This window comes from Sarcophilus harrisii, chromosome 2, assembly GCF_902635505.1.
Source record: "Sarcophilus harrisii chromosome 2, mSarHar1.11, whole genome shotgun sequence".
Classification (NCBI taxonomy): domain Eukaryota; kingdom Metazoa; phylum Chordata; class Mammalia; order Dasyuromorphia; family Dasyuridae; genus Sarcophilus; species Sarcophilus harrisii.
Window position 1 is genome coordinate 422,061,166 of NC_045427.1, and position 23,014 is coordinate 422,084,179.

The 23,014-nt window shown below is 34.8% G+C and overlaps 1 protein-coding gene and 1 non-coding gene across 3 annotated transcripts in view; both read right to left on the reverse strand.

The window, feature by feature from the left end:
- TRPC4AP (transient receptor potential cation channel subfamily C member 4 associated protein) overlaps window positions 1-23,014 on the reverse strand; it is an 83,468-nt gene that overhangs the window by 57,843 nt on the left and 2,611 nt on the right. For both annotated transcript variants that reach the window (XM_031953902.1, XM_031953903.1), the window contains exons 2-6: window positions 14,977-15,105; window positions 11,761-11,877; window positions 6,664-6,721; window positions 3,173-3,228; window positions 1,769-1,897 (exon numbers count right to left, since the gene is read on the reverse strand). In XM_031953902.1, the coding sequence (XP_031809762.1) occupies window positions 1,769-1,897; window positions 3,173-3,228; window positions 6,664-6,721; window positions 11,761-11,877; window positions 14,977-15,105 (489 nt within the window). The remainder of the gene's footprint in view (window positions 1-1,768; window positions 1,898-3,172; window positions 3,229-6,663; window positions 6,722-11,760; window positions 11,878-14,976; window positions 15,106-23,014) is intronic.
- LOC111721620 lies at window positions 6,356-6,464 on the reverse strand. The gene has a single exon (XR_002770724.1). It is a non-coding gene; the product is annotated as a U6 spliceosomal RNA (small nuclear RNA).

The window sequence follows — 23,014 nt, forward strand, 5'->3', positions numbered from 1 at the left end:
TCCAGTCTTATCTCTACTACAAGTGCTCTAAGCTTGTACATAGTCAGAACTTTTCTACCTCTTGTCTATTTGTCTGCATTGTTCCCTATGCTTGGAATACTATTTGGACCTTCCTCCCTTTTGTAATCTTAGATAATTTGAAAAATGTTACAAAGAAAAGTGTGCTAGATTCAGAATCAGGGGACTGGGGTCTACATCCCAACTCTGCTATTTCCTTCCTATGAAACTCTGGGCACATCTATTAACCTCTCTAAGCTTCAGTTCCTTGTTTAGAAAATGAGAAGGTTGAACAAGGAGGTCTACGAATCCAAATCTTTGATCCCACAATCCTGTGATTTAGTTTCTGGCAACATACTATAAGGAAATTTGAAGAGAAAGAGAACACATTCATCTGAGGAGAAATTACATAGGTGGCAGCAGTTGAACTGAGCCTTTCAAGGCAGAAGGATTAAAAAAGGCAGAGATGAGAAGGAAGTCAATTCTAGACATCTCAGGTATGGCCTATGTAAATGCACAAAAATTGGAAATGGAATTCTGAATTTGAGGAACAGCTTCTAATTTAGTTTGAATGGTGCAGTATGTGTGTGTGACCTTACCCATTTTTCAAAGGTTAACTCCAATGCCAGCTCCTCCATGAAATAAAAACAACAAAAACTAACATTTATATAGTGTTTACTATATACCAGACACTGTTCTAAGTACTTCATGATTCTTATCCCATTTGATCTTTTCAACACTGCTGCAAGATATGTGCTATTACCACCCCCATTTTGTAGTTGAAGAAAATGAGGTAAATAAAGATTATGTGTCTGAACCCAGATTTGACCTCATTTCCTGATTCCAGGACTAGTACTCTATCTAATATGCCACTTAACCACACAACATAAATGGAAGAAATAAAAATAATCTTTCCTTCTTCTGATCTTGTATAACTCTTTATGGCTCTTTTAAGCTATTATTAAGAGAGGAAGTAACAAGAACACTAGATTTGGAATCAGGAAGAGTGGAGTTCAAATCCCATCTTAAATCCATACTAGCAAACATGGCTAAGTCATTCAATATCTCTTTGCCTTGGTTTCCTGGACAGCCCCCAAGGGTTCTTTCAGCTCTAAATATGTGTTTTCATGATCCTGAGTCAGTTATCCTCTCAAAGGCTCAAGTACTTCCCTAATAATTGTTAGCTAAGTTGCAGAGACACTGGTAGAGGGAGCTTGCACATCAGGAATCCTCCGTGCCCAAGACATCAGAGAGCTTCCTAGCACGTTAGTAATGGCCAGGAGACTACTCTACACAAAGCAAGCAGTTAATAGATGCTGGATGACTAATATTAAAATGTTTAAAATGACTGTCCATGTATAACTTATATGATTGCTTGCTATTTTGGCAAGGGGAGAGAAGAAGAAAAAATCTGGAACTAAAAATCTTACAAAAATGAATGTTGAAAACTATTTTTACATGTAACTGGAAATAAAATACTATTAAATGGGGGAAATTTTTTTTTAAATTAATAAATATTAGCTGACTAGTTTTATTTGACCTAGAAGAATGTGTGTGTGGCATAATCTTTCTGCTAGAGCACAGTATCCTGATATCAGGGACCATGTCATGGCTACCAGCCATAGCTGGTGCTTAGTACAGTGCACAGAACATAGTATATACTCAATAAATGGATGCTCAATGAATAAACAAATGAATAAATTAACTCAGCATCATATTGTCATCCCAGGCTCAATTCCAACTGGACAATCAATTTTGAGACAAAACTCACCTTTTTAACACCCAGAATGTCTTCGATGAGGGTTGCTGTTTGTAAAAATGTCTTCCTATTTGTCATCAGTGTAAACAAGAAGAGGACAAAGTCATTTCTTTCTGCCAGACGCTTTGTAACGCCATCAGTCTGTTAAAAGAAAAAACAAAAAACAACTCCATCAGTCTGTTAAAAGCTATACTGGATAAAGACTGGTGTTACCTATATACTCTTGATATATGCATATAATCAATCCCACCAACATGTACTTGGGTCATGTTGCAAGCAAGTATAGCCAGCTTAGCTAGGATGCCACACATCTATTTCCTCATCATTCAATACTGGAATAGAATATTTCTTGCAAGAACAATTTCAACTCCTATCTGATAAGATATAATATCTCTACTAAAAAAAAAAAAAAACTTATCCTCAGGCAGGATAGGTCCTGTACATGACCCATACCAGGGTTATAATGTGGTAAATTTTTCTTTAGTTCTCATCCAAACAAGACAGAGGAACATTCCATGTGTCGAGGAGACCTGAAATCTTTTAAGAAGATTTAATCAAATGTATAAATGAAAAAAATTATGTTCATAAGAATTTTCAAATGGGAAATGTTTCAATCCAGAAGATAGGATTAAGTTAAGCAAATAATCAAAAGTCAAGAGTATCGAAGAAGACTCCAACTTTGAAGAAAGATGGCACAATATATAGTGACAGGATGACAAAAGGAAAAGAGCACTGAAAGTACTCCTAAGGCCTGGATTCTACTCCAGGATACTACCCCAGGACTCTACTGCCACTCAGTTATGTGACACTGGGTTAGACACTGCATCTTTCTCACCTTGTCTTCTCATCTGAAAATTGAATAATTATAACCCTGCCTGCCAAATAGGGTTTTTATGAGGATCAAGTGAGGGAATGCATGTGGCAAATTGCAAAATTCTCTATAAATGCACAGTATCATTAAAGAATAGTAATAACAATAATAATAACAAGGCACATAAACTAAAATTATTTTATTTTGCATTTAGTAGTCTTGGGGGAAGTAAAGGCACTGACATTATTTTTTCATTTAACAACTCTACTGTTAGAGTAAAGAAGACAATTTGTAAATCAACCAAAACCATAGGAATCCCCGAAGAACTAGGGATCAAAGAGAATATTCCCATTATCTTCCAAGATTAGGAATCTTGAAGAAAAAGATCAAAACTCAGGATCAAAGAAGCTGATAGCCTTCCAAGGACAGACAAAGGAAATATCTGTCCACTCACCTTGATCTAGTGAATTATGATGTCTCCTGAGACTATAAAATGGTTAATTTACAAAAATATCCCATGCTGATTTGGCCAGAGCTTTAGAAAAGTTCTCTTTCCAATGTACCAATGAAACAAAAATCAGAGTCCCCAAAGTAGAGATACTTACACAAATACATGTATTATACAAGATGCTTAAACAGTCCTTGGTCAGATCATCACTTACTGAAAGAAAGAAAAAAAAAAAAACAACTTGTTATTAATGCTGGAATGAATCACTTCAACAAAAGGCTAAGCAAGGATAGAGGTTGACTATAATGCCACCAAAAGATTATTTCCTTTTTTTTAATCAGCTGCAAAATTCAAAATCCAAAGGGGGCCAAGTATGGCTGTGAATAATAAAACACATTTTAAAATAAACATATGTACAAACCCCAGTAACCAATAACATCATGCTGTTATTACCTCAAGGATGGCAGCATTTCATTTTCATCTCTGTGTCCCCAATATTCTAATATATTCTCTCTCTCTCTCAGTATGAGAGTCTATCTAATAATCAAATCACATTCTCTGCCAAGTGTCCTAACCCATAATTCCAGAACTTTTCCCCTCACCACTACTCTGTGCTAGAGTCTGGCCTACATGGCTGGTAGGGCAATCTCTCTAAATATTTTTTCTCAAGAGAAATTGTGCCAATAATTCTGAATGAAATAAAGCATACTGATTCTCTAGGAATTCATAGGGCTATTAAGGTAGACACCAAATCTTAATCCCTATTTTTTTCTATCTTGACTTTCACTTCCCAGAGAAAGAATCATTAGTGAGTTGGTCTAAAAACAAACAGATTCGATATAACACTAAGTGATCAATGTTACTTTCACAATAATCTTCAAAGCATTTTAAATAGACTCCACTATAACTCTGCAAAAACAGACTATCATGTCATTTGTCTGATCATTAAAGATACAAATAAAATGGACAATGACTAGTTGATAAGTGTTAAGTCCCAATATTAATTCTCCTTACAACCAGACAACTTTCCATTTCAATTTTGACATTCTTCCTGTATTACCTGTAACATCATATTTACAAAACTGGTGACTGAGGTTAGGTGGGGTATACCAATATCACAAAATGTGCAGGAACTCAAACTAGCTAGCATCAATTCATTGCATCACTCACTTTCTTAGAGTATAAGCAATACCACTAAGGAGCTTCCAAAGAAGAAAACTGGATTCTTTTCACATGACTTCTAACTTACTCCCTTTTCCACAATTTGACATATATAATTTAGGGTAATGACCTAAGGTCTTTTAACCTCAACCCTTCATCTTTTACACCTATGCAAGTTCCAAGTATTTGACTAGGGGATCTAAAAAGATGAAAATGACATGTGATATTCTTCCTCAGTCTGCTTGTTTAGAAATGGATACTCTTGCCTTCAGCCCATGGTGTGGTGCTTGTTTTAATTATAAAAAGGATTAAATGGAAAAGTTTGAATGAATGCTAATAGCCACTTTTAGCATAAATTATTCCTTATCAATTACTGTTATTGCTTCCTTAGGACAAAACTGCAGTGCCCACAATCAGAACAGATTCAATATTACACCATCAATTCAAAGTCTCCCTATCAAGTCAGCTCCTTTAGCAACTCTATGCTAAAAAAGAAAATATCTGTCTGAAATAAGTTAAAATGAGAATCCAAACTTAACATACCTTAATTCTTTCCTGCTAGTCTAAAAGATAAACCCATTACTCAAACCTTGAGCCACCCCATGAGGCCAAAATAAGTTTTTCAGCAGATCACAGCCTAGAGAACAATCTGACCACTTACAAAATTTTCATACCAAATCTCATCTTCCATAAGGGAAAACTGAACAATACTCCGAATACACTCCTACTTCCAAGTGTAAACCAAAAAGAACCTATAGTATAACCTTGTTATAAAGACACTTGTTAGGTGTGTCTACTAACCTAGACACTCATTCTTGCAAGAATGCAAAATAAATCTTTCTTGCATTCAAAAAACAAACAAAAACCAAAAACTTGTTTCACCTCAAATTCATTTTTGAAATAGAACATGGTCATAAATTGACATCACACCTCTGTTCGAATGCCATCAGTGGCTCTCTACTGCCACTAGGACAAAATACAAACTCCTGGGTCTGGCATTTGAAAAGCTCACCACAATATGGCTTCAATCCACTTCTTCAGTCTTACTTTATATTCCCTATGTCCTAGCCCCTATCAGTGCAACTATCTGCCTCCAAACACTTATGCAGGCTGTCCTATAGGCCTAGAACACCATCCTCCTCCTTTTTGCCTTTTTGGAATCCTTTTAGACTTTGAAACTCCCTCCAAGGCTTAGCTCAAGTGTTACCCACTCTGAAAGATTTTCCAAGACAGCCACAGGGGTCAGCTCTTGCTTCCATCGAACTTTGTAGCATTTTTGTCTAATGTCTCCTAGGTCACTCATCTATTCCTTACCCTATAGTATTCTTACCTGTATTTATTATGTATCAGTCAGACAGAATATTGGAAGTAGGGACTCTCATCTTTGTCTCTGAATCCCCAGCATCTAACTAACACATGCCTTTTACACAGTAGGCACTTTCATGATTTGTTGAACTACAGTCTATGTTAAATTATATCTTCCATAGTGACTGACAGTGTTGTTTTTTTTACTTTAATAGCTTACAAACCACTTTACACTTGAAATCTCAAAAAAAAAAAAAAACATGTGTTTTAAATACAGGTATATTATTCCCATTTTACAGATAAGGAAACTGAAACTCTCAGAAGTTAAGTAGTTTGTCCATGATAACATGCAGCTAATTTGTCAAAACTAAGATCTGAACTAGGTTTCCTAACTCCAGGTCCAGAGTTCTATATAATACCAAATGTTATCTCTGTATATGTATGTAGTAATATACAAGAAAACCTTAATTAACCAACATTCTTAGGGAACACAGGGGACGGAATAGGAAATATGATTAACTGAATTTTCTAGTAGATGAATAAGTGAAAATAAATGTGGGCTTGGAGTTCTGGTTTTTCCATTATGTTATTGGATAACTCGGAGCAAATACTTCAATTCTCTGGGCCTTAGTTCTTTCACTACAAGACTGAAGGATCTGATGTGCCAATGCTAACATCCTCCAAGAACAGTAATAGGACAGGGTTTCCCTGTTATATGGAATATAAGAGTTAGAATTGACTGTCCCATATTTCAGTCCTATAAGCTGCTATGTAACTCCTCCTAAGGACCTGCATCTATAAGGAAAGGAAATCATTATTGGAAGTTTTATCTTTTTTTTTAACTTTTAAGTTAATCCTATTACTTACAAAGACCATTAATTGTCTTTACAAATTTGCCAAATTTATAATTCTTGCCAAAGGGCCATGCTAATCTTCTCTGTATTGTTCCAATTTTAGTATATATGTTGCCTAATTGAGTACAAGACCATTAATTGTCAAAACATGAATTTCTTTCTTTTCCTGAGACAATATAGGCTGAGTTATAGAGCAGTGAATTCTTCCTAACACAGGAATATCATTCTCCCAAAGAGTCACAGAAACTAAGGGTGTTAAGATTTTAGAACTGATGTGGAGGAAAGCACAACAAACAAGGGCTTAAGAGACAATGACAGGCTCACTTACTTTTCTGTTTCTTTTTCTGAGTAGTAAGTGTAGGTCTCATAAGAATTTCCACAAGGAGCTATTAAAAAAAGAATTGAATTAAATCTACAAAGTCATTTCAAATTACAAGTTATGGCCTAGTATTGTCTGTGTCAGCTCAGGTCTCAATATGCTCTTCCCAAGACTTTAAGACCCTCCCACACATCTACATGGCACAACAGGAAACAAAATGGAATAAGAACAATCCATTAAATTTGTCTCATGTTTTACAATCCATACTTTTATATCTATGATGCCATTTCATCCTCATAACCACTGTGTGAGGGAAGCAGAGCAGAGATAAATATCCTCAATTTTATAAATGATAAAACCAAAGCTCATAAAAGTTAAGTGACTTGCCCAAGATTATATGACATAAGGAAAATCAGAAGAGCTGAATTCAAGCCCAACTTCCACCAATAAATAAGATGCATGACCTTGACTAAGTCATTGTTCCCCTAGGCACCTCAGTAGCCTCCTTTATAAATTGAGGATATTTGAAACTAGATTATTTCTGCAATCCCTACCATAAATTCTCATTTCTGCTTTCACAGTGATATGCAATACTACAATTATGGCCAAAGGAATATAACCTGTTCCCAACATGATTCATAAAGCAATATGTACTAAAAATAATTAAAAAAAAAAAAAAAGGAATATATCCTGAGTTGTCAACCATACTTATAAAATCACCATTTACCCTCTGATAACACCCTTCCCCAGCTTTATATGCTGAAATCCCCCTCTTCACCTTGCAGCTCCAATACTGCCTCTTCTATAAGGCTGTTTCTGGCTTTCCCTGTTAAGATAGACTGGGTAACAGCTCCCTCCTTTGACCTTCTAGCACTCTGCTCCCTTATACTGCACTTGTTATTAGTCATAACACAACTGAGTAACGTGTATTATCAGACTAAGCTCTTTGAAAGCAGAAAGCTATATCTTATTCATCTTTGTATCCCCAATGGACTTAGCACAGTGCAATGAATATAGAAGGAGCTTAGTACACATGTAATAAATGAATCAACATTCATTTCTGTGCTGTTCCCTTTTTTGTAATAGAAAAACTTCAGCTTAACAGAGATGAATTCCTTAGGTTCAGAATTTTAACTTCCACTCTAGGACACAAATTAACATTCTTGAGATTTCTCCAAAGGTAGATTTAGCAAAGCAGCTCTAATATCCTGAGATGCGAGAGTTCTGTGGCAATTGGATGTAGTCTAACATTAAAGAGTATCTTCAAAAGCAGATAGGTGATTCAGCAGGCAGGCTCAGCAGGAAAGGGCCCACTGACAGAAGGTCAGAGAAGTACACACTGATCTGGGGAAAGGCCCAAATTCCAGAGCTGATATGGGAAATTCTGGTGAGACCAACCTAATATCAAGGAGCTAAGACAAAGAATATATCCAACTTGAAACGTTGCTATGGAGCTGTGATAGAGGCAAGGTACCTACTAAACAATGACACATTTCCATTGTAATGGGAAAGGCACTGTATTCAGGGTTCTAACTCCAGTTCTCTGAATGGCTTACCACGTATGGTATGATAAAGTTGTAACTTTAAGCAAGTATCAAATGACTTCTGAAATGAGGAAGCTGCATGATGTCTAAGGTCCCTTATAGCTTTAAGGTACTCTTCTAAGAACTGCTGTTAGTGTTTCCCTCCTTTCTTCCCCTTTCCATTCTCCCTCTCCCCACTTCCCTCTCTAATTGCGTTCAGCTCCTAATTGCCATAGGGCTGGGTAAGAAAAGATATACAGCTCAAAAGTTTGGAATTAATGAAGCCCCAGGAGGAAAGCACATAATATATGGAAAAGAAAGCCCAAAAGAAACAAAAGAAGTTTCTCATCAGTACCATGGAAACAACTCACTAGTTTTAGGTTCTATATGGTACCCAGCTTACCAAAGGACTTAAGTAATCTTCACATGCCCTGCTGGCTCCCAAGACACAGGCATACTCTGACAGCATACAAAAATGAAACAAATACTTTGTGATATTTTAAGTGCCTCATATTTCAAAGCAACTGCTATGTAAGCAATTGCCTAAGGGAGGAGAGTTTATTGATGTGACCTTTACTACTTAAAATTTCAATGGTTTTCCTGCCCTTGATGTAATTCACAGTGGCTGTTCTATATATAAATGGAGCAAAATATTTTATAAATCATAGCATATAAAGAGCTGGAAGAGACCTCAGGTAACCTAGTCTAGTGTTAGAGATGAAGAGCCTGAACCCCAGAGGGAAAGTGAATGCCTAAAGTCATACAACTAGTTAGTGAAAGAGCTAGAAACTAGAATGCATATCTCCTAACAGCTTTTGCTGCCTTTATCAGGATGGCACTGAGAAAGAACAATGGTCCAGAAATCTAGGAGTTGGAATGGACAATCCCAGCAGCACCTTATAACTATTCTATAATCTTAAAATAGCACAATTCTGTAGAAGAGAATAGGTAGCTAGATGTTACAGTGGATAGAGCACTGGGCCTGGAGCGAAGACGACCTGAGTTCAAGTGAGGCCTCAGACACTTATTGTGTGACCCTGAACAAGTCACTTAACCCTGTTTGCCTCAGTTTCCTCATTTGTAAAATGAACTGGAGAAGAACATGGCAAATCACTCCAGTATTTTTGCCAAGAAAATCTCAAATGAGATTATAGTCAGACACAAATGAAAGATCTGACCTACAAAAGTAAGAGAGAAGACTAGTAGCCAACCCACTATCCTTGTCAAAGCCGCATGTACTAAGCAAGCCCTTGTCACCACCAAATCCCAACTGAAGTGACAAAGTAACCCCTATTTGGCTGAGGAGTTGAAAGAATTATTGACCTTCAAAGGATGATCTAGTTATTTCTCTCTTTAGGATCCAATTGTAAAAACTTCTAAGACTGAAAAGTAAAATAAGAGAATGAAGCTAATGTCCCATATCCAATATAAATCTTCTAAATAGCCCAATAATTAAATGACAACATGAACCAAATTCCTTTCTCCAGGGAAAAAAAAATAACTTCCTTCATCATAAATCCACGAACAAGTTCCCAAAAGTGTTAATAAAAACTTGATCTCTAAACTATATATGATAGAGTGAAGAGATTTATAAAGATAACCACGTTAGTACTGGTAAATGAAAGATTTAAACCCTGGCTATCAGCCAGAAATCTAATTCTGCTAGAAGTAAAGAAACTGATAAACTCTTTGCTGGCCTAATCAACAATGTTATCTCTTTAAAAGTAAAGAGAACAATTGGGGTGGGGTTGAAGGGATAAGATGCAAGGGATAAGCTTCCTAAAGACATCACATTATCTTACTAGTGAGGAAAAACTAACTCCTGATACTCTAGTGATCTTAATCTTTGGATAATTTGCTATTCCTCATTTATAATAATCTCCCATCTCCATGCCCTAGCACAGACTATTCCCTATGCCTGGAATGCACTTCCTTGTGACCTCTGCCTTTTGAAATCCCTGGGACTCTTTAAGACTTAGTTCAAATGTTACCTCGTTCATGAGGCCTGTCCCAATCTCAGATCTTAGAGTCACCCCCTAGAAAACTGCTTTGTATTTACTTATGTTTGCTGAGCAAATGAGAAAGTGACAATGTAGTCTTGGAACTGATAACTGGGAGGGAAAAAAAATTCTATGTATAATCAAATATAAACCCTGGATTTAAAGAAAGTAAACTTAAAATAATTCAGAGATTTTTTCCTTAATTAAGGCTTTATAATCTCTATTCATAGCATGCATAACAAGAAGATATAGACCCCCTGATGAAAGTGATCTTTTCCTCCTCAAATTTCTCACAGTAAAATAATTTGCTTGGAGCCTTTCTTTATACTTTCTACATTCTCCTTTCATCATCCCCCTTCCCATCTTTAAAAGGCCACCTAATCCAACTCTCTCATTTTCCAGATGAAGAAATTGAAGCCCAAAGGTGTTAAATGACTTGCCCAAGAGGTGGAATTTAGAGCCAGATTTTCCTAACTCCAAGTCTAGTGCTCTACCCATATCTAACATAGAAAGCTATGCTTTTCTTTTATTATGGTTACTTGTGTACATGTCCATCCCCTCCATCCTTTCCTCAATTAAAGTGTAAACTCATTAAAAATAGGATCTGTGTTATATCTGTCTTTGCCTCCCCAATTTCTACCAGAAGGCCTTTGCACATAACAAGCACTTAATAAGGATCTGTTAAGTGAATGATAAAACTGAAACTTCTATTTAGCTATTATCTTTTTCATTCCAGGAGAAAGACAAATTGGAAAGAAGAGAACAAATTTTAAGAGGAAAATAAAGTCCAACAAGTGAGAAGAACATGGGAAGAGAGCACCTAACACCTTGAAAGAACTTCAAGTCTCCCAGCTGAAACAAATCTTCCAGATCAGAGATAAGGGGTGTTACTTTCACTTCAGAGGTCTCTTCCAGCTCATGGAGTATATGATTCTAATTAGATTTAAGCTGTAAAGACTACTTAAACCACTGAAAACATACTCAGAAATTATTAGAACATTTTTTAAAATGTTCTCTAAAATTTGAAGTTTGGGGTTTTTTAAAAAGCAAAACGACACAGTAGATAATTGGTACTTGGTCAATAGCCACTTAATCTGCTTTCTCAAAAGTCTCTTTGGTTTTATAGGATATTCCAGAGCAAATGTTCTGCTGGTATAGTCACTTCCATGCTATGATGAGATGGAAAACTACAATCTAATAGAGGAGTTATATACAAAATATACATACAAAAATTAATAGATTAATAGTGTTAAATGCCAAAGAACTCCAAAAGGTTATGAAAAACTGGAGAAAGACAGAAAAAGATCACTTCTAGCAGAAGGATCAAGGAAGGTTTTCCAATAGGTGGTACCTTGAGCAGGGTCCTCATAAAAGGAAGAGATTTCAATATGCAGAGATGGGTATAGAGATTTTTTTAGCTGCTTTATATGTTGTGTAGTTGTGCTATCCAAAAGCCTGCAGCTAAAACTATTCACATTAAAAGATGAGAGCTCAAAATGGCTTATCTCAAATGAAACTCTTAAATCTCTTCATGTTCAACAGTTATGTAGACCCCAATAGCAAGAAAACCAAAACAAACTTACGTCTACACCTCCAAACAAATCAAAAGTATATGTGTTGGGGAAGGTGGATTCTTGGGAAAATTTTCTATCTTCTGTAACAAACACCATAGCTTCCATAGAGAGAAGTGGAGAGATTTCCTGTTTGGGAAATAGAAAGGTAAAGAAAGGCTTTTGATTTTAAATAACCATTATTTATAAAGCAAACCTTATATCTAATAGCAGCTTAAAGCAGATGGTGCTTTAATCTCATTTGATCCTAACTAATCCTTTGAGCAATAAAAGTATTATCTCCACATTACAGATAAAAAAACTGAGACTCAGGTCACAAAGCTTTAGAACAAGAATTCAAAACTAATTCTCCTGATCCATAGGATTCCTTCTATTGCATTGTTTTGTTAATTTTTAGTCCTAATATGAACACTATGAGAATGCCATACTCCGAAAGCTTCATTATCATTCTTTTCAAAGAGAGAAGACCCAGGTGTTAGAAAGTCTGAATTTTAGTCCAGATTCGATCACTACTTAGATAAATGTGAGGTCACCAAGTTTTGCTGAATCCATTTTTTCATTAGTCAATTGATCTACTTTCCCCTCAAAGAGATGATAGGAAGATCTATAAGCTAATGACAAGATAAGGTGTCATAATAAATTACCAACACTATGAGTTCACAGGATTACATGATCCTGTGATTTAGAGTTGTAAGGAATATTAGAGGTCAGATAAGGAACTGGCTACTGCCATTTTCTTTTATCTAACAATTTGCAAGGTATTAAGTAAAATCTCAGGGTTGTTTTTAATTTGTATTTCTCTTGTTATTAGTGACCAGGAGTATCCTTTTTTTTTTTCATTCATGTAGTTCTTCTTTTGAGAATTGTTTGTTGATATCTTTTGACCACTTATCTACTGGGGAATGGCTATTAGCTTGTGTGTGTGTGTGTGTGTGTGTGTGTGTGTGTGTGTGTATTTATTAAAAGTCTATAAATCTTGAATACTAAACTCTTAGATAAAGATTTTTCTTCCCATTCAACCACATCTCTTATGATAGGAGCATTAATTTTATGTGTACAGAAACTTTTCAGTTTCATATAATAAGTTATCTTTTATTTTTTTTTGCAATTGCTTCTATCTCTTATTTGGTTAAGAATATCTCTCCTGAGTCAAATTTATTAAAAAAAAAAAAAAAAAAAAAAAAAAAAAGAGCTATTCCCTAATTGATAAATGATCAAAAGATATGAACTAAGCCCTAAAATCACACATAACCTTTAACTTAACAATATAACTATTAAGCATGAATCTCAAAAGAGATTAAAAAAAAAAAAAAGCCCTATATGTACAAAAATATTTACAGCCGCTCTTTTCTCAGGACAAAGAATTGGAAATTGAGGGTGCGCTCATTAATTGGGGAATGACTGAATAAATTGTGGTATGTTATGATAAAATATTATTGCTTTATATGATGAGCAGGATGCTCTCAAAAAAATATGGGAAGTCCTTAATCTTTCTCAAGCAAAGTGAAATGTATTGTGTACAAAGTAATAGCAATGTCGTAGAATGATCAGCTATGAATGACTGCTATTTTCAGAAAAATTATGATCCAAGACTACTTTGAAAGTTTTATAATGAAAAATGCTATCCATAGCCAGAAAAAGACAGAGATTGATTATGTCTGAATACAGACTGAAGCATAGTTTTTTTTAAACTTTATTTTTCTTGAAGATTTTTTGTTAGGGGAGTAGAGAGAACTACGTTTTCTTTTGCAACATGACTTTTAAGAAAATATTTTGCATAACTTCAATGTATCTTCTCAATGGAGCAAGGGTGGGAAGGAATGGAGAGAATCTGGAACTCAAAAGTTTTAAAAACAAATTTAAAAAATTATTTTACATATATTTATACATATATACATATATATTATGTATATTTACATATACATAAATATTAAAGAATGTTAAAAAAAAAAAAAGAGCACACACAAAAAGAATACCTCTCCTATCCATTGATGTAAGAGGTATATCATATGAGTCTCTTCTAATTTTTCTATAGTAAGATTTTTCATATTAAGGTTATATATCCAATTAAAATGTATTGTAGAAAACGATTTATAATATTAGTATAAGTTAATTTTTCTTGGACTGCTTTCCAGTTTTTCAACATTTCACTTCATATTTTAGATCTTTTGTTTTTTAAAGTAAATTCTGTTACTATTTTATCAAATTCTTTAACATTTAACCTTGGTAAACTTGACTGGTATACCATTAAAAATATAAATTAAATTGGATAGTGCCATCATTTTTATTATGTAGGCAGTCTAGTCATAAGCAGTGAATATTCCTCTAACTTTTAAGTTATTTTTTCTCTAAGGAAGACTTTATAATTGAATCTGTTCAAGTCTTTTCTATGTTTTGGTAGGTTAAGAATCACAGAATCTTAACAATGAAGGAGTTTAGGAGATCACCTTTGGTTCAAAAAATCCTCATACAACATTTTTAACTTGTGGTATCAGAAATCTTTATTGTCATCCCTCTTGCAGATAACAATGATCTTTATCTACTCTCAACATTTTGATGGACATAAATGTTATATGATTCAATATCAAAGTTTAACCTCAACATAACTCTGGCCATGAAATAAAATTTTAATTTGGATATTGAATTTGGTTGGACTAATATAAAATTATAAGGATAATGTTCATCTTCGATTAGAATTATGTTATTCAGTCATTTCAGTTGTGTCCAACTTTTCATGACTCCATTTGGAGTTTTCTTGACAAAGATATTGGAGTGATTTATCATCTTTAGAAAGAGATTGGTTGGGAAGATTTTAAACTAGGCCTGGACTTTTCAACATGGTATAATTCAAAGAGTCCTGGAGAGGAATCAAAAGACTTGGATTTTAGTATGGAAGCTTTGAACATGTATGTTATGTATGACTTTGCCAACAGTCATTTCAAAACCTAAGGCTTAACTTTCTAATTTATAAAATGGGAACAAGAATCTTACACTGTTAATCTCATAAATTGCTTTGAGGATCAAAATGACATTATGTACCCTCACTTTATAAACTCATTTTATAAAATATTATGTAAACATCTATTATCTTTTAAATGTTGTTTATATTAAGAATAATCACTTATTCCTCAAATGTTACAAAGTATTACCCTTAAAATGTTACAAATAACACAAGATTAAAATCATGTAGTCAAAAAGAAACCTTTTCCAAAGGACTGTGGACATTACCTTGAGGATGCTTTGACACTTAGAAAAATCGCTGTTGGGTTGGCTGTTCACATATAGTTTTTGTAGTAACAGAGGGATCCCATTCCATTTGGCTTGTTTGTCTCTTTCTTTCAGAAAAGCCTCTGTGATCTGTAATTGAAACAACAACGTGAATGTTCATTCTCTGGACACATGCTTTTGGCAAAGACAGCAAGGAAGCTTTCCTCACTCAAAAAGACTTGGGATAAGATATACAACTCAAATAATTTTTTTAACCACTTGAGTGGTTACATACTAATAGTAGCTAATCCTTAGATAGTGCCTATTATGTGTCAGGTACAGTATTAACTGCTTTACAAATATCTCATTTGATCCTTAGTACCAACCCTGTGAAATAGGTGCTATTACTATCCTTATTTAACAATAGAGGTTAAGTTAAGAAACAGAGGTTAAGTGACTTGACAGAGTCACACAGCTCTTAAGTATCTAAGGCTGGCTGTTAACTCAGGTCTTCCTGACACTAGGCTTAGTACTCTATTCACTGTGCCAATAACACTGTGTGTTAAGGTCAAGAGAATAAGGTGGTTTTAAATAGGAAGATATTGGTACCAAAAAATGGCAAATTAATGAATTATGGTTCTGCTCCTATTTACACTCCAAATGTTCTTTGACAATTTTATTATTAAGGTAAAATGGAATTTCAGGGCTAGAAGTGACCTTAAATATCTTCTAATCCACACCGTCATTTTACAAAAGGGTAATCCATAAATCCAGAACAAAGGAAGTTACTTGTACAGGATCACACAGTGTAGGTGTGACAGAGCTGTGATAGTAGGCGATAGAATTAAAACCCAGATCTTATTCATTCCCAATTAATATGTGAAATTCCTGTTTGAACCTAGATTCAAGATCTATTAAAGTCAAGCATGCTTATGGAAATCCAAATACATTTTATTAAAAGACATTTGATTTAAATCAAAGCATAATATTGTATTTAAAAGGAAGAATCTACAATGGAAATATAAGTAGGTTAATTAATATTTACTGAATGTCTACTATGTGCAAGCAACAGAGCTAAGCATTGGGGAGACAAAAAGGTACAACCAAAGAAATTCTCCAAGGGGCTTACTTTACATATTATATTTATAATTTACATTTACTTACTATATTTATAATGCTATTTTTATGCATGTTATGGACCATCTACCAAAATAGAAAGAAAGATCAGCAAGATATAAGCACTGAATCTGGAAGAAATGGACCTGGTTTTGAATCCTACTCTTAGCTCCTCTAGGTCTTTATTTTTATCTTTAAAAAGTGAGGGTTAGATTATCACTAAAATCTTCACCTCTCCAGTTCTGATCCTTTAATCAACCTCCTAAGTCCTTGACTCCATCTCTGTTTCCCCTATCTACAACAACTTACGACTAATTTCCCAGATATTCTTTGTTCCTTTCTGACATTCCTTTCTGACTAAAATACTTTTCATGCTAGCTTCAACTATCAAAATTCTACCCCTTTCCAATTTCTAGTTCAAATGCCACTTCAACAAAATAGCCTATGAGCAGAAGTAATTGGTTCCTTCTCTGAATTTCTATACCATTTTGTACTACTAGTTTGATCCACTATCTCATATATTGCCTTGCATTATGGTTATCGGCGGCTGTCTCCATCTTATTTTTCCACCTGGTCTCCAAGCTCCTCTAGCACCTGTACTAGATTACACACACACACACACACACACACACACACACACACACACACTTTTGTATTCCTCACACTGCTAAGCACAAGTCCAAATAAATATGGAAGATAATGTCTGAACACACAATAAATTCCATCTTGGACCATGTAGCAGGAGAGCTACTGGAAATTCTTCCATTATGGATCCAGTATGATCCATGAAATAGATCATTTCATAGTACAATCCCACACAACAGAATCCATAGGTGGTATTTCAAAGCACCAGCATAAATCACTGGCAACTAATAGAGAATGAAGAGGTTCATAGAAGAAAGTATAATATAATAACAATATATAACCTCTGGAATAAAAGATATAGAATTCCAAAAGCATAAACAGAAAACATTTGATAGGGGTTTCTCTATACAAAATGATGTATTTCCATAGTTCTGACTGCTATACTCCCCAAGAAAGGCAAATGAAGCCATCAAGAAGATGGATTTCCACATGAGAATAAAATAAGAAAATTAGCCTCTTCAATCAGAAAGATAAAAGTTGGAAGTAAATATGACTGAAAATAATAAAATTATTAAAAAAGTATATGTAGGGTGAATGCAGAGCTATTAACCAGAAAGAGATCCTCTCTGGAGCCTGAAAGAAATAATTCTAGAAGACACAAAAATCATTCTATTTTACATAATGATAAAATGTGGAATTTTCATTAGCCTGCTGAACATATTATGTAAGTTGAAGAAAAATGTAGATAATGTCATTTACTCATTACAAATTAGAGAGAAAGTTTTCTGTGTTTGGTCACAACTCTTATGTTAAAGTTGAAGTCACCACCAACATGCTTTCCCACAAACAATCCAAAAAGAGGACAAGGGTAGATCATCTAACTCTAATATTCTATGATCCTTTATTCAGACAGAATACAAGTTGACAAAAATTATTGGAATGAACCAAGGATTGTATTTATGATCTTAACATTTTGGGAAAGGAAACAGGTAGAGACAGTTGCAAATACACCAGAATCATATTAACAGCACCAATAGGAATAAACTGATAGGATTGAAATGGATAAATGGATAGGGCAGATAAGATTATAATTCAAAGCAACACATCTGTTAAGTATTTACTGTGTATAGTAGATAGTACTAAGGATGAAAAGATGAAAAATGGGACAGAGTCTCTTCTTGTTTCAAAGTGCTTATAATCTAGAAGCAGACAAATCTCAACTGAGGCTTGCTTTTTAGCAATTAGGAATTCTGGTTTGCTCCTAAAGAGAAAGCCTTAGGATCTCTGTTCTGGAACTCCTGAATCAATCCTGGGCTTCTAGTACTAAAATTACTCTTTACTTCATTTATTCATTCAGTGCTTACTGGGAAGAACTGTGCTACATGCTAGAAGGATAAAAAAGACATAATTATTTAGTCTTATTGTCTGCATCATTCATTTTGGCTTTTAGTCATATAATAACAGCTAATAAGTATTTGAGGATCAATTCTTCCACATTGGAAGCCTAGCACTCTATACACTGTGCTACCAGTTGTCTCTAAGACATAAAACATAAACATAGAAACTAATTAAATAACAACATAAGGCAATATATGACTAAAAGCCAAAATGAATGATGCAGACAATAAGGCCTATAGGTGTGCAATGGAGATAAAACAACATGGGTTGAAGAGAATTAAGAATGTCTCAAGGAGAAAGTGATAATTTAGTTTAGAAAACATTTTAAAAACATTATCCCAAGTATCCTTATATTAGCTCCAAAAGGTAAGTTAGTACAATTAATATTTTCATTTGAAAATAAGTGACTAGTCCAAGACCAGTACCATCATACAAAAGAGATAACTTGGTAACTTGACTCCTAGTCTGGTATCCTTTACTAAATATTTGTAGAACTGAATTAGATTTACAATTAAGCATAATAGGGTAAGAGACAATGAGAAGATGAGTCTAGCTAAAGTTTAGAGTGTATACTGGGGAAATGAAAGGTAGGGAAGAAACAAGATAATAAAAGGGCCTTGACTACAAAAGAATTTGATTTTACCCTATAGAGAAAAGGGAAAACAATGGAGGTGACAGAATACTGGCTCAAAGTCTATTTCAGGAGGCTAAGCATCATGTAATAAGGGTGGCTAAAGTGGAATTCATGGGGAATAAAGTCCTTTAGGTAAGGACCCCAGAGTCTCAGAAACCAAATTCAAACTGAAAGTGCAATGCTGCATATCTAGGTAGTAATTAATGACACTTCAGAGAGACAGGTTATTTTAGTCCTTTAATTGTTCTATTCATTTATAAAAATGCACTGAACTTTAAGTAAGCTAGTTGAAATCTGTCAGCTTAATAAGCCAATGACCAGTATACATGGGAGTTTCAGATACTTTCTCACAAATGCTATCTCTTTACTATGAAAAAATGTGAAAACCAAATGAAAGTTTTCTCTTTTACCATCTAACCTTAAAAATCTAACAGGAAATAGTTAACTGAGCCATTAGTACCTAAAACTAAATTATGTCCTTGTTCCTCCCCCAAAGTGCTTTCCCTCCTGACTTCCCTATTTCTGACAACAGCACCATAATTTTCCCAGTCATCCTGTTCCAAAACTTTAGAGTTTTGGTCATTCTTTTCTCATAATATCCAATTAACCACAAGACCCTACACATTCTTCTTTTCTTTGTGACCAAACTTCTCTTATGGTCCCTTCTTACAACTCTTACTCTAACTCAGGCCCTTATTTTACAAGTGAACTATTTTATGTCTCATAATTAGCCTCCCTGCCTTCAATCTCTTCCCCTACAACCTAAAACATCCACTGGTTATCCTCCTAATAAACAGATCTATCATGGCTTTGCATTGATTCTCTACCATATAAAGTTCAAATTCCTTTATCTAACATTTAAAGATGTCTCTAATCTGCATCCTACCTATCTAACCTCATCTGACCTCTGGTTCTACCTATTTTTGCTTTCCCAGTGCCTAGAATGCCCACCTCTATATTATTCAAAAAATATTCTACTCATCCTTCAAGGCCTATATGACGCCCATTTTAGCCTTTTTCTGCCTTCTCGCAACTCTTAGAGTACTTTCTGTGTATATACTCACTTTGGCATCTAATCAAATACAAACTATTATTTTTTCAACTGTTCCATTTTTATTATCCTGTGTTCAGTGAGACTGTAAGGAATTTCTCTTATACAAACTTCTCATAGTAGCTGAGAGAGGTTGTAACACACTAACAAATCAAACCTATCCATTTTACAGATAAGAAAACCGAACCATAAAGGTGATCTAGTGATTTATCTAAGATGATACTACAAAGACAGGAGCTGAACCACAAATAGGATCCAAATCTTTTGATTTCCAATCTAGGCTCTTTTCATCATAATATGTTAATTTCTTCTGTATCATCTACAACACCCAGCAGAATGGTCAGCACATAATACAATTCTATAATCATTCATTAAGAGTCAAACATATGCTATCTACTGTACAAAGGGCTAAGAATACAAAGAAAAAAACAATTCCTGCCTTTGAGGTACTTACATTCTACTGGAGCAAACAACATATAAAATAAAAATAAATACAATTTGGGGAGGTATGGGGAGACCCTAAGAATTGGGGAAGGATTAAAAAAAGCATCATGAAAGAAAAGATGACATTTGAGGTTAGTTTTGAAATGAGCTAAGGATTCCAAAAAGTAAAGTTAAAGATGGAGAACATTTAAGTTATCAGGAATAGCTTCTACAAAATCATGGAAATAGGAAATGAAATGCTTCATTGTAACATTGTAAGCAGCAAATAGGTCAGTTTGGCTGGAACACAAGAGCTTGTAAGGGGGGACAATGTAACACCAACCTAAAAAGATACATTGAAACTAGATTGTAATAGACTTTAATGTCAAAGATCTATTTGTGTATCAAGTAATAAACATTAAGACATCATTAAAGTTTTCTGAGTAGAAGTGACACTGTCAGATCTGTTTTAAGAGAATCCATTTGGCAGCTCTGGAGAAGAAAATTGGAGAAATTGTAGAATGAAGGCAGAAAGACCAATCAGAATTGTAATTAGCGTAATAATGCACACCAGAGGTGATTCAATCCTGAACCAGGAAGATTGTTTGAATAGGCAAAAAATAACAGATGCAATAGTACAATAATTACTTGTTTAACTGAATCAACTGAAAAATGAAACAAGTTCAGACCAGATCAGGTCAGATGGATAAGCAAAAATAAAATGAATTGGGAAAATAACCAGAAATAAAGAGAAAACCACATATATGAATGTGATGGAATATTATTGTTCTGTAAGAAATGACCATCAATCAGAATGAATACAGTGAGGCTTAGAGAGACTTACATGAACTGATGCTAAGTGAAATGAACAGAACCAGGAGATCATTTTACACTTCAACACCATACTATATGATGATCAATTCTGATGGAAGTGGCTCTCTTCAACAATAAAAAGGACCCAAATCAGTTCCAATTGATCAGTAATGAACAGAACCAGCTACACTCAAAGAAAGAATATGGGAAAATGAGTCCATATTCACTGGCAAATGAGTGTGGATCACAACATAGCATTTCCACTCTTTCTATTATTGTTTGCTTACATTTTTGTTTTCTTCTTCTCAGGTTATTTTTACCTTCTTTCTAAATCCGATTTTTCTTGTGCAGCAAGATAACTGTATAAATATGTACACATATGTTGTATTTAACATATACATTAACATATTTAACATGTATGGGACTACCTGCCCTCTAGGAGAGAGGGTAGAGGGAAGGAGGGGAAAAGTTGAAACAAATTTTTGCAAGGGTCAGTGCTGAAAAATTACCCATGCATATGTTTTGTATATAAAAGGCTATAATTTTTTTTAAAATGTAAAAAAAAGAGAGAGAAAACCATAGGATGCAATCCCATGTCCAAATCACAATATACATTGCCAAATTAAATGACTTTATGTATAAATTGGGGCAGATTACTTCTCTGCTCAAAATCCTTCAAAGTTTCCCTACTACTGTTTGGACAAGATTAAAACTCTTTAGACTGACATTCAAAGCCTTGACAATTTGGCACCAAGATACCTTTCTTCCACGCTACTTCCCCTACAACAGCCTTCTCTCTAACCAAACTATTCACAAACAATTGAACCTGTAATAATCAAGATGTCAAAATTTTGTTCATCCTATTTCCCATGCCTATAATGCCCTTCTCTGCCTATTAAATTCCTTTTCTAAAATACAATTACCACTTCATCCATTTATCCTTATCTAACCTGAGCAAATCAAGTCTATAATAATTTGTCAAATATCTACTATGGTCAGACATTGGAGATATAAAGAAAAACAAAAACAGCCCCTATCCTCAACGTGCTTATGATCTAGTAGGGAAGACAACATGCAAACGACTGTATAAAGAACATGCTAACAGGATAAATTGGAGATATTCACAGAGAGATGACACCAGCATTAATGGAGACCAGGGAAGGCTTCTTTTCAAAAGGTGGGAATTTTACCAATACTTGAAGGAAGCCAGGAGGCAAAGATGAAAAAGAAAAGAATTTCAGGCATGTAGGGTAGACAGTGAAATCCCTGAACCCAAAGTTAAGAGCATTTTGTGCAAGGAGTAATAAGAAAGTCAGAGTCAATGGATCATAGAGTATGTAGAGGAGAATAAGATGCAAGAAGACTGGAAATATAGGAAGCGACCAGATTATAAAATGCTTTAAAAGTCAAATAGGATTTTATTTGATCATAGAGGCAATAAGGAGCCACTAAAGTTTATTCAGTAGTGAGAATGACATATTCAGTACTGTGCTTTATCAAGATCATTTTGTCAGCTGAAGGAAGAATGAAGGAGTGGGGAAGAGTCTTGAGGCAGGGAGATCACCTAATGGCTAAAGCAATAGACTAAGCATCAGGTGATGAAGGCTTGCATTAGGGCAGTGCCAGTGTCAGAAGGTAAAATGGGGCATAAGTGAGACATCTGAGGAAAGCAAAATGGACAGGATCTAGTAAAAGACTGAACAGACTAGAGGTGGGATGTGGGGAGTGAAGAATAGAGGATGACCTCTAGGTAGGGGGATAGCGGTGTCCAGTAACAGGAAAGTTAGGAACAGAATTCAATTTTGGACACACTGAGTTTAGGATGTCTATGGTACATCTGGTTAGAGACTAGCCATAGTTAATTAAAGATGCAGAATTGGAGGTCAGGCCAGAGGTTTGGGCTGAATAAATGGATCTGGGAATCCAGAATCCAGTGGAGCCAGATAACCAAGCTTATCAAGTGTAATACAACAGAGTAGAAGGCCCAGGACAGAGCCTTAGGGGCTCCACAGTCAGTGGGTACAAACTGGACCAAGTTC